Source organism: Sinocyclocheilus grahami, unplaced genomic scaffold (genome assembly GCF_001515645.1).
Source record: "Sinocyclocheilus grahami isolate Dianchi unplaced genomic scaffold, SAMN03320097.WGS_v1.1 scaffold261.1, whole genome shotgun sequence".
Classification (NCBI taxonomy): domain Eukaryota; kingdom Metazoa; phylum Chordata; class Actinopteri; order Cypriniformes; family Cyprinidae; genus Sinocyclocheilus; species Sinocyclocheilus grahami.
The window spans coordinates 767,129-779,930 of NW_015505440.1; the positions used below are offsets into that span (position 1 = coordinate 767,129).

General features: G+C 36.8%; 2 protein-coding genes across 5 annotated transcripts in view; one reads left to right on the forward strand and one right to left on the reverse strand.

Moving 5' to 3' along the window:
- The window catches only part of LOC107599149 (F-box/WD repeat-containing protein 8), a 12,937-nt gene extending 5,397 nt beyond the window's left edge, over nt 1-7,540 (forward strand). Inside the window, exons 2-5 of one of the 4 annotated variants that reach the window (XR_001610639.1) lie at nt 2,462-2,633; nt 2,731-2,846; nt 2,929-3,082; nt 7,466-7,540. Coding sequence is in view for 3 of the 4 variants with exons in the window: in XM_016290661.1 (XP_016146147.1) it covers nt 2,518-2,633; nt 2,722-2,846; nt 2,929-2,942 (255 nt within the window). In the remaining variant the exon portion in view is untranslated. Of the gene's footprint in view, nt 1-2,461; nt 2,634-2,721; nt 2,847-2,928; nt 3,188-7,465 lie in introns of those variants that run through there. The other 3 variants (XM_016290662.1, XM_016290661.1, XM_016290660.1) reach the window with 3 other exon arrangements.
- Nucleotides 4,924-12,802, reverse strand: part of tesca (tescalcin a) — a 10,266-nt gene continuing 2,387 nt past the window's right edge. The window contains exons 2-8 of the mRNA XM_016290659.1: nt 10,336-10,405; nt 10,029-10,109; nt 7,424-7,563; nt 6,223-6,284; nt 5,890-5,997; nt 5,747-5,794; nt 4,924-5,666 (exon numbers count right to left, since the gene is read on the reverse strand). Of these exons, the coding sequence (XP_016146145.1) occupies nt 5,583-5,666; nt 5,747-5,794; nt 5,890-5,997; nt 6,223-6,284; nt 7,424-7,563; nt 10,029-10,109; nt 10,336-10,405 (593 nt within the window). The 3' untranslated portion in view covers nt 4,924-5,582. The remainder of the gene's footprint in view (nt 5,667-5,746; nt 5,795-5,889; nt 5,998-6,222; nt 6,285-7,423; nt 7,564-10,028; nt 10,110-10,335; nt 10,406-12,802) is intronic.

Below are 12,802 nucleotides of genomic sequence, written 5' to 3' on the forward strand. Positions count from 1 at the left end.
CAGAGTTTAATAGATTTGCATTAGATATCCAAGATTAAAGCACTTAGAATAAAACACACCTAATTATGTCCAAAGCGGAAAAACTTTTTTTTCCCCCCCCACAGCTGTGGTCCTTTCAAAGCACGATGAGCACTCGGGCCTGCTCTCGACTATTTTTGGTTTACCTTGAAAATCATTTTACGGAAAGCATCTGAAAAGCTCAGGCACTTATAGAAGTGGGAATGGGAATAATGAAAGCGCTCGGTTTGAAAGGATGGATGGTGTTATTGTCAGCAGTGCATCACTGAGGGCTATTGATTTAGTGGACAAAGAGATGTTGGAGACGAGGAGAGATGCGGTACATCTGCCCTGCGGACTCAATACAGAATCCCGAGCGCGGTCCACATCTGATGCTTGCGTCTCAATTAGTCTTAGCCAAATAAAGAGCCATTTCATTGACACTTGTGACAGCGGGAGCACTATTTTGGCAGGTGGAGAGATGCTTGGCAGGTCTTTGTAAATAAATTCCAACTGCATCTTCGCTCAGATACTATATAGAGTGCAAAGAGGGAGGACCTGATGTCTCTCTGGCCAGCTGCGCTCTCATTTAAAACATCCCTCTTTCTTCGTCCGTCTTTCCACGGTTCCGACAAAGCGAATGCTCTCACCTTTTGTTCGTCTTTGATGAATGAACGAAGCAAAACACTCCTTGGAGTGTCATTTTGGCTGTAATGATTTTACCCCATCTGATTCATCTGCGGGCAAAACACCAAGCAGCCCAGAGGAAATGAGGGCTCAGGTCCTGCCCTTTATTAGCATGGCCAAAGGCCAGGACCTAATGCATCGCTTCTGCTCTCTAATTTGTTCAGCCTCTTTAGTTAGTTATGATGAGGATGACGATGGGCCCATGTGTACTATCTGTGTACATGTGCTTTTCATGGCCGTGTGTATCCTGTGGTGTTTTTGCTCACGGTTGGTGGCACTGGAAGTGCCTGTGAACAATATTCTTGATTAATTGAAGGAAGCCTGTCTGCTGACAGCTCAGTGAAACTAGATCTTGTTTTAGCATTAGATTTATGACCACTGCAACCTGCCAGTAAATATATTACAGCCTCTTACAAGAATAAATGCTTCGATGAAATTAAACCAGGACAATAGATAGGCACATCCACATAATTACTCGCAGCATTAAATCCTGCTTGGCCATGCATTAACGATTCATTCTGACTAATATCTTTTGTCCTCCAAGTGTTTTTTTTTTTTTTTTTTTTTGGTCCAAGCAAAATTTAATTTTGTCGATTATCTTTTGGAAAGCACCAGCATAGAGTCATCCTTTGGCTGCCTTCGGTACCATTAAAGAGGACAGATGGAATTGAGCTCCTTCGGGCCTGTAAAAGTAATTTCTTTATACCAGCTTTATACTAATGTCGTCCCACAGTGGTGCTCTGTTAGAGGGGAAAGCTGTCATACTGCAGTTTCTGTAACACATTAGTCTTGTGTAGTCAGCCTTTTGACTGAAGTATGGTCCACTTTACACTTTATTCTGGCCAAGATCTGACCATGTAGAGACTGACCAACCACAGTTCATTTTGTTTTAGCTTAGGGGCCAATATATTTGAAATTGGTTACATTCGGTGTTATTTTAGAATTATCAAGAATTATACTAGTTTACTAATGCTAGTTTTTATTAATATTTGGCATTAGTTTTTATTTTATCATTTTCTATTTTTTGTTGTTTTGTGAATTTTTATTTGTTTTTATTCATTTTTAAGTTTTTGTTATTTTAGTACATCAAATTAAACAAAATGAAAATTAGAAATGTTGCCCTGGCAGCTAGCTGAAATACAATAAGTTTAACATTTTATATTTTAATATATTTCTGCTAAAATATTTTTATTTCCAGTAATGAAAATTCATTTTATGGTTTTAGTTAACTTAACTATAATAACCATAATTACAATACTTTGTATATTAATATATTCAAAATGTGATTAAACAAAATTCCAGGTTTGCTGTGCTTTTTTGTAGCTGCACAATTTTGTGATTGTATATCAATATGGCTATAAAATAATATGAAATAATAATCAGTACTAGTAGGAGTAAATAAGAATATTAAAAAATACATAAAAACAGAAATATTTATAAAAATTTAATATTTCACCAAAAATGGTAAAGACTATTTTTTTTTAGAAAAATAAAATATTACATTTTAAATTACAACTGTAAAATAACAATATTTATGGACATCTTATTTTATTCATTTTCAAATGTTAAACCTTTTGACGGATGTATATTTTGGTGGTGCGTATATTTATTTAAACACAGCAATTTCAATTTGATAATTGCACTAAGCCATATTGTGATTTCGGTTTTATTTAGATTAATCATGCAGCCCAATTAGACGGTCTGTGCTTGAACTACTGCCGCTTTCAGTGGATCACAGGTGTAGTGATAATAACATTGAGTTGCTTCTCTATTTCAGAGTGAGTGTTTGACTTGCGTACGGACTCGTCAGACGTCTCTTTATATGCCCTTCACATGGGCGTGACCACCGTCCAGGCAGATGATTGGAAGATCGTGAGCGGCGGTGGCGAGGGATTGGTCAGTGTGTGGGAGATGAGGATAGGAGCCAAACTCTGGGAAATGCACAACAGGTGAAGAACGTTCCTTTTAGTAATGCTTTTAACAATTGAATGAGTGACAATTCTGTCATCAATAAGACAAAAAGATAAAGCATTTCAGGCTTCACAGGGTTAAGACCATCCTGGCGATGCATAATCATACTGTGATTCAACAGCCAATGTCCCTGATGAGAAGAACCCTCGCGGGGCTTGTATCACAGACGATGACCTCAAAGCTCACCGCAGGTAAAAACACATATTACATTGTTGTGCTGTCTTTGCTACTGTGTTTCCACCTGTTTATTCTGTACTTTTATTATTTCTTTAGATTCAGAGGGCTGATCTGTCACTATGACTTCTCAATGGACTCGTCTACCCCGGATCAGGTTCTGCCCTTCTGCAGGTCCAACTACACCGAGTCCTCTGGATACAACTATAACATTGGCTTGGCGATGCTGTATTACATACTGAGTGGCCCTTAGGTTGGCATTTAATACTCTGTTCTTTTAGGACCAGTTGCACTGGAAAGATTGGCATTGAATTAGCTATATAAAAGGGGTCATATGATGCGATTTCAATTTGTCCTTTCTCTTTGGAGCGTTACAAGCTCTTGGTGCATAAAGAAGATCTGTAAAGTTGCAAAGACTAAAGTCTCAAATCCAAAGAGATATTCTTTAGAAAAGTTAAGAGTCAACCACGCCTACCTAAAACGGCTCGTTCTAACACGCCCCCACATATCTATGTCACGATGTGGGAAGATTTGCATAACGCCGCCCAAATGTTCACGCAAAGAAAGAAGGCGTTACTTTTATTCTTGCTGTTTCCGCCGCTGCCATGTTGTGGAGTCGCTGTGTGTTTCGTTGTGAAAGCGAAACTACTTTGTTTGGCCTTCCAAAAGAGGACACGACTAGAAATTAGTGATTCAGTTGTATTTACAACACTAGAACACTTCAACCCAAATATTCAGATGTGTGCTGCACATTTTATTGAGGATGAGGACTGTTTCCTGAACCAGTAGCCTACACTGCGTCTGTGGCACAAAGGCTGTTTCTATAAAGTTGGGCAGTTCCAACTTTGCAAGGACAGTCTAGCGCTTCTGACAGCCTGTAAGTACGTTTTTTATATTTAAAGGATTTGCCACTGATGATTCAAAAGGCGAGTTTTGAACAGTGTAGAGTAGGCTTGTTGTTTCTCCGATCACAAATGCAGACGTGGTTTTATGTTTACGCGTAAAAAGACAGTATAAGTCATTATAATCAGTAATTATGTCCCCACTGGATGCAACAAATGCCTCGTTTGTAATGGGTTTCATTGGTTTTGTCTCGTCCTGCTGGGAGACGGCATCACAGTATGCTAAGGGGCATAACATTTCCGTCACACGCTTGAGGTATTCGGCCAATCACAATGCACTTGATAGCTGGCCAATCAGAGCACACCTCACTTTTTTAAAACGATGAGCTTTGTAAAAATCGACACGTTTCAGAAAGGCGGGGCATAGAGGAGCAACAATAATGTACATTATATGGAAAATAATGTGTTTTTTAAACCTTAAACCGCATAAACACATTGCATTACACCAAATAATGTTTTAGCAACATGTTTTCTTCTGTTTTTTTTAGCAACATCATATGACCCCTTTAAGATGATCTGGGGTCATATTCCTTAAAACTAATCAATAATTAAATCATAAATTGTGTAATTTCAAAATTGTGCGTTTGGATGACCCATTAAGATGGGTTTTTGCTTACTATTGATTGTAGATCTTTGTTTTTATGTGTGTGTCACATTTTAATATACAATATTAGAATATTAAATCACCATCTGAGAAGATGAAATACAAATGATACAAAATGAAGTTTTGGTGGTTTCATAACTCTCTGCAGTCAGTAATTCACCACACAACGGCAGCATGAATTATTTATTTATTTCATATTTGAAAGAATTCTTAACAAGGCTGATTTTATTTGATCTAAAGTACAATTTTTTAATATATATTGTAAAATACAGCATCATTACTCCAGTCTTCAGTGTCACATGATCCTTTAGAAATCATTCTGATCTGCTAATTTGCTGCTCAAGAAACTTGATTACTTGTTACTTTCAATGATGAAAAAATTTGTGTAGTTTAATATTTTTGGCTGAAGCAGCGATTCGTTTTTTTCATAATGCTTTGATGAATAGAAAGTTCAAAAGAACAGCATTTATTGGAAATAGACATTTTTAGAACATTATAAATGTTATTAGTCACTTTTTAAATCAATTTAATGCTTCCTTGCTGAATAAAAGTATTATTTTCTTACAAAAAAAAACTTTTGAACAGTAGTGTACATTGTAGTCGGTAATATACTGATAATAATATACAAAATTATCATACTTTCATATCCTACAGTAAATGCTGTTGCTGTAAGAAATATACACACCCCTGTAATACATATTAATATATAACTTTGGTGGAAGGAAGCCAGATATATTATTGTAATAAGAGGGCAAATGCACAAGGGCAACAAAACAATCACTTCCTGCTGTTTTTGAGGTGATTGATAAGATTTGTGGATTCATTAACTTTGGGTGTGGAGTATACGTGGAGTATATGTGTTTAAGCACTGGTTTGACTGTTGATTTCCAAGACTTCCTCCATTATAAAATCAGCACTTTGCTCAGAAGGGAAATTTATGATCGCACGGCTCAATTCCACTGTTACATAGCATCTGAAAGTATGTATGAATCAAAATGCCTTGCATTGTACATATGTGAATATATGAAGTCACAAAAATAGCCGGGCTTCATGCGGTTGATAAATGTCTTCCAAATATATAGAAATACTTTGCACGTTTGGTTTGCTCCTGACTCATGTTCACTGCCTCCATATCTTAAGCATTTAAGATATTTCAGAGAAAGAACTCAATACTAAGAGTTGAATCCATGAGACAAATTTGACATGTTTAGATCTAAAATAAAGTGCTGCTGTGAAGCAGAAGTGACTCATTTCCCACATTGCATCGGCCTGGTGTCCAAGTTCCAAAAGTGAATATTCATCTTGGTCTCGATCTCTAAATTTTTCAATATCTGTGGGAGAGACATTCAAGGGCGAGGTTTGAGCAGCGTGCATTATATTTAATTATAATTCATATTATACAAGTGCAAACCTGCATGAACTGTTCAAAGGTGATTCCCTCATAAAATTCATCAGGACCCTAAACCAAAAAAAGGACCAGATCAACAGGTTTCAATTAGAAAAATCACATTAGAACTTTCAAATGTTTAAGCCCATCATGGATTGCCAGCGTACCATCTGACCCACTGTGACACTCGCCACCTCCAGCATTGCAGCATCTGAAATGGCTTTGGCGGTTTCTGCTCCTATGGTTTCATAGCTGGACAGCAGTTCCTCCACCACCTACAATCAGTCACACTGCGGTCAAACAAGCCATAAATGTGTTTTGTAGTTTTATATTCCTAGTAGGGGGATATAACTATTACTTTCACGGTGTGTGTGTTCACTGCTGTGTGTGTGCACTTTGGATGGGTTAAATACAGAGCACTAATTCCTAGTATGGGTCACCATACTTGGCCACATGTCACGTCACTCACTCACTCATATTAAATAAGAGATGAATCTTACACGTCCGTATTCTTCCAGCGTGATGACGCCATCATTGTCAGTGTCATGCATGTTGAATAGAACTATAGAGACCAAGACATTTATCAAAATAAAAATGTAAACCTCAAAACTATATTAATGCTGAAAGAAGTTGACTTTCACAAGTATAAATGAAAAAAAGCGACATAGTGAGGCTTAAACTTTGTTTAGAAATAAATTAACATTAACTAAAAAAAAATGTTAAAAATATTTTATTTCAGCTATTTGCCAAGGCAACATTTTTCATTTCTGTTTAGTTTAAGTACAACTGTTGTCAAATTGATTAATCGCAATTAATCGCATCCAAAATAAATGTTTGTTCACATACAATTTGTGTGTACTGTAAATATTTATATGTACATATAAATACACACACATACATGCTTGTATATAAGAAACAAACACATTATGTAAACACAAACTTTTATTTTGGATGCGATTAATTGCGATTAATTGATTTGACAACACTATTAGATACTAAAAGAACTAAAAATAAACCAAAACATTTTACTAAACACGGCACATTAGCGTTAGAGCGCAATTCCATAAAAGCGCCGATGGGAGGGGAAACTTCTGCGTGTGATTTACTGACAATGCACACATTAAAGAACACAGATGCAACATCTCATTTCCATAATGACCAGCGCAATCTACCAAGAGCAGGACAAATTACCGCCTGCTTTAAGACATGCTTCTTTTTTGGCCGTTAAATAATGCCGCAAATACCAGTGAATTGACGAGCGCAAATCTTAGTAAATCACGTTGCGTGATTCATTTAAATACTCTCCTCCCATAAATTTACAGATCGAAAGGAAAATTCCTACAAATGCATATTCAATAAGACGAGTCTCAAAAATAACTGTGCCCATGCCTTTTTTAGCGCTAATTTCCCACTGCGTGTTTTTAGTAAATAGTGAAAATAGTTTTTTAATGCCAAATGAGGGTTTGCACTGGCGCAAGCTGATAGTAAATCTGGCCCACAGTGTCTACACGTATATATTTAATAAAAACTATGTAGATATATATTAAAAAAATAATGATAACACAAAATTACTAACATTTAAAAAATAAAATGAAGACAGGAAATTGAAAAATAAAATAAAATTATAATACTATATCAATGAATATAACACTGATATCCGTTAAAAGAAAGCTGCAATAGAAAGACCATCTGTATTCTCACAGCGTAGTTTCTCCTTCTTGATGTTTTTCATCTCTTCGTCAGCAGTGTGTGGTTTGGGTGGTCTGAAGAAGGACAGGACAGTAATGAATTCCTCAAAACCGATCTCCTGCAGACAGCCCTTCTCTTTTTCACCCAAGTTCCTGGATGAAAGCACACAGACATTATCATTAGGTATGTTTAGAAGCATGACAGAATGATTTTAAAGTTGGACACACTCTTCAAAATAAAGGTCTGAAAAGGGGGGTGGGGGGTTACAGCAATGCCATAGAAGAAGCATTTTTGGTTCCCCAAAGAATCTTTCAGTCAACTCTTTTTTGTTTCTTAGTGTAAAGAACATTTTCCAAAATAAAGAACGTTTTGTGGAATAGAAAGGTTCCATGGACGTTAAAAGGTTTTCATGGAACCATCAATGCCAATACGTCCAACTTTATCTCTATAGTATACTTGCGTAGAGCGATATATAGGCTACTATATAGTGTATCTCAGCAGCTTGATTGCTTGTAACATCGCAAAATGTAAATTATATTATCACCCAACACTGCTACATGTGACTATAGGGCATGAATATGTTAAAATATTATAAACAGTAACATGCTTTTCTGTCAACCTGCTTTGAAACAGTGTGTATTGTAAAAGGCGCTATACAACTAACTTTGACTTGACTTGATTTGAATTTTACAGGTATTCCAGTGCACATTTTGAATGTGAGTCTCTACTAACAAGCGGATGATTTGAATCAGCTGGTAGACAAACAAAATGCGCAGTGCAGGGTACACAAGAAACTGAGTTGGGAAATACTGCGGTACTGCTCACTAAGGTAGCTTTATTTCTGAAAGTCAGTTTCTGTGCACTTATGTGTGAAACACTTTCTAGTATCTCAGCTTTTTGCGCAGAGACTAGAGGTCGACCGATAGTGGATTTTGCCGATACCGATAGCTAATTTGGACCACACTGGCCGATACCGATTAATTAACCGATAGTTTTAAAATTGATACTGAACAAAAACTAAAATAGGGCTTTATTAACAAAAACAGTACTGTACCATACTAGTAGTAGTAGTAAAAAAATAATAGTAATAGTAAATGTTGAAATTAACACACTCTAACAAGGAACAATACTTACACAGCTTTCATTAATCTTAATGCTACAAATGGACTCTTATTTTAAAGTGGTACCATTTCATTTCATGTTTAAAGATGCACATCTTTAAATATATACACAAAGGCTATAGCATTAAAATGATATACATATGGATATTGTATGTATACTCTCACACTTTAACTGCTTCTATTCTTGAACACTTGATGATTATCTAATCAAAATAAAAGCACAGCGCTGAGTCTAGGAGAACTCACCGGTATCTCACACCCTCCGGACGCGTCGCGTTCAACTCGAGCAGCAGTCTAAAACAGTTTATTTAATCACCAAACAGACACAAGTTTACTTCAAGAATGAACAATTTGGCATGGATGAGTTTGAAGTTCTGTGTTTAAAAAACGGAGCAAACGGAAAGAAAGCGCAACCTATATTATAGCTCTATAAATGAAGCACACAGACTTTATTAGAGCCACAGAAAGACAAACGTTTTGCTGAAAATGCACAATACACAATTCATTATGTACATTAACAACGATTCGGGACCAATATAATGTAATTTAAAGGAAAACTATGTGAATGGCGCTCTTTAGCGCGGCAGGATTTTCTGTTGGCTGCATTTAAATCCACGTCTGAAGTTTCCCGCTCTGCTCAGCGTGCAGTATCACGTGTCTAAACAAATAGCACGTGTTGTCAGTGATTTCAACCACTAGAGGCCGCTCTCGCACTGTGTAATGACAGCAGAACCTTCTCAGCCGCTCCAGCAATGGACGCAACCCGGAAAACTATCGGCATGGATTTTTGACGATAACCGATAGTTCCAGACTATCGGTGCCGATGAATCGGCAAAACCGATACATCGGTTGACCTCAAGCAGAGACCATAAGCAATATTTCTAGTTCATGTTAATTCATGTTTGTTCAATATTAACTTTAACTTTTGGCTAAGTAAATGCTATTGAAGGTTCTCCATTATAATTCATGAGGGACATTCATTAAAGTTCATTAAAGGCATACGGGGTAAATTTTGAAAGCTGGAACCTATGGTTTTGAGAATACGACATTCTTGTGAAATATAAAACACAAGATACTATCTATCAAAGTAAATTCAAAATATGTATAATAATTTAAATGTAAAAATAATTTAAATACACTTATTTTAAATATGTCGTCATAAATATGCCGTCTTCCTCAACACATCTGTATGGTAAAACAAACATAAAACACAAAATGTTTGAGAAGAATACCTTAATGTGAAATATAAAATTAAAAATAATTTTAAAGGTTGAAAACAATAAAAACTTGAATTACAAGTTTAAGTTTTTAACAAAATATAAATGTAATAATTTAAATGCCATATTCCTCAACAGGTCTATATTGTATAATTATATGACACTTATTTGCTTTTCAAAACTCATGAAACAAAACAATAAAAAACAATAAAAAGCATTGGAATGTCCTCTCAAAACTGAGATATGGACCCATATGAGTTTTTTCTTTTCTGAACGCACCGTTTATCAAAGAAAGCCTCAATGATCTGTCTTCGGATTGGGTTGAGGGCCAAATTGCTAATATTCTCAAGGTGTTCACGTCTGAAATGAGAAGAAATGTTTATGCTGTGCATTACACTACATTTCATTATTATCTTTTATAATAATATCTTTTTCAAAACGCACACAATCCAATAATACACCATTTGTCCTATTCTGTAACGCAGAACCTGATTTAAAATCAGAAGTTAAAATACAGAAAATGAGTGTGGTAGATTACTGGTTATGACAGTATTTTAGAATCGTCATCAAGTCATTTGTACAGTACCTTAAAGTGTCTTCATCTTGAGTCAGGTACATAAATCTGTTATGGAGGTTATTTATCTGCTCTATGGAAACTAAAGTGAGAAAAAGACAGCAAATTTAGGAACATTTCAAAGAACTTCACAGTCACAGCTGTTCTGAAGGAGTGATGGAGACAGAATATGTGTGTCAAGACGAGCTGATAATGAAGAAACTCGTGCAAGGAATGCATGTTTCATTAGGGTAACCATCAGAAACTCGAATGCCTCAGATTACACAACACGAGGAGAGGAGGTGCACAGATACACTCACAACATGCAACAATACAAACTGTATTTATAGAGATTTAGTCGACCAAAATAGATGTAATCAATCCCTGATCTTATGACAGCTGTCACCAAACCAGAACACTCTGCTATCTGTCACTAGAATCGCTCATACAATGTGCATTCGACATGTTCAGTATGCGCAAACTGTATACTTTAAAAGTAAATACATGTAATGCTTTACAAGAAAATACTGTGCCAGACTATCTACTTCAAAATTTCACATTTATGTGCAGTTTCCATTTCTTTGTAAATATTTGTGAAATTTACTAGCAGTGTCTGAATGAAAACTTTTCAAGTTTTTAGGAGTTTTATTTTAAAATTAATTATTTAACATTTTTATAATTTCATTTATTACCCTGCCATACTTATAGACCAGTGTTTTCTTCTGGTAACTGAGAGACAGAAAAAAGGTACAAAGCCATCATTGGGCCATTATCCTAAGGTACAGAGGCTTACCTTATTTACCTCTAAATGATACATATTGGCTATGCTAAAGGTACATATTAGTGCGTTAACCCTCTATGGTATGCATTATGTTCTAACCATGAAGTACATATTACATTTACATTGTCATTTAGCAGACGCTTTCAGGCTTGGAACCTAAAATAAATTAAACCAAAAATATGAATGTACAGTACTTTCAGTCTACTTTTTATTTACTTCTCAGAAATATACTTAAAGTTGTAATAGGTGATTGTCTTCAGAAACATTTTTTGTTATGCTGGTTGAAAGTCTCTTCACATCCCGATAGCAATCATTAAGTTAAGTGGTCTAAATGTATTCATCTGTATTTATATATTTTGTGGAAGGCGTAGGACCAAGAAATGTTCGTCCAATCAAAACGCTGGGTCCGAGCGTTTTAATAAGCTTTCCTAACTGCCTGTCAACTTATGTATTTGTATACCTCTGCGCACTTTGTTCGCGCAGACAGGACACGTCATCAGCGCGTTCACGCACGCTGTGCAGACAGAGCGAGGATGGTAGGCAAACATCAACAACCCGATCTTCCTTCCTGGTATTGTAGTACTTTTAAAGTTTTCTCACCAGTGAATGACGCATGATGTAGCCCAACGATTAATCCAGTCCTCGCGCCCCCCGCTCTGCATATTTTGAATGTCTCGCTTAGTTAACACACCCGATTCAAATATCCAGCTCGTTAGAAGTGAGCTACGTGCATGAACTGTGTAATGCGAGCAGCTACTGGTAGCCAGTGCAAATTGATGAACAGAGGTGTGACATGCGTTCTTTTTCGGCTCATTATAGATTAATCTTGCAGCGACATTTTCGATTAATTGTAGAGGTTTGATAGAAGTGGCTGGAAGGCCTGCCAAGAGAGCATTGCAATAGTCCAGCCTGGATAGAACAAGAGCTTGAACAAGGAGTTGGGTTGCATGTTCTGAAAGAAAGGGCCTGATCTTCCTAATGTTGTATAAAGCAAATCTGCAGGACCGGGCAGTTTTAGCAATGTGGTCTGAGAAATTCAGCTTATCATCAATCCCAACTCCAAGGTTTCTAGCTGTTTTTGAAGGAGTTATGTTTGATGAGCATAACTGGATGGTGAAATTTTGATAAAGTGATGGGTTTGTTGAAACCACAAGCAGTTCTGTCTTAGCCAGGTTGAGTTGAAGGTGATGGTCTGTCATCCAACAAGAAATGTCTGTTAGACATGCTGAGATGCGAGTAGCTATCGTCGGATCATCAGGATGGAATGAGAGGTAGAGTTGAGTGTCATCAGCATAGCAGTGATATGAAAAGCCATGTTTCTGAATGACAGAACCTAGTGATGCCATGTAGATAGAGAAGAGAAGTGGTCCAAGTACTGAGCCCTGAGGCACCCCAGTAGCTAGATGTTGCGACTTGGACACCTCCCCGCTCCAAGATACCTTGAAGGATCTATCTGAGAGGTAAGACTCAAACCACTCGCGTGCGGTTCCTGAGATGCCATTTTCCAATAGGGTTGATAAGAGAATCTGGTGGTTCACCTTATCAAAAGCAGCTGACAGATCCAGCAAAATAAGTATAGAAGATGTGTAAGCCGCTCTTGCCAGTCTTAGGGATTCAACAACTGAAAGCAAGGCAGTCTCGGTCGAATGTCCACTTCTGAAGCCAGATTGGTTGCTGTCCAGGAGGTTGTTCTGTGTGAGAAAGGCTGAGACTTGGTTG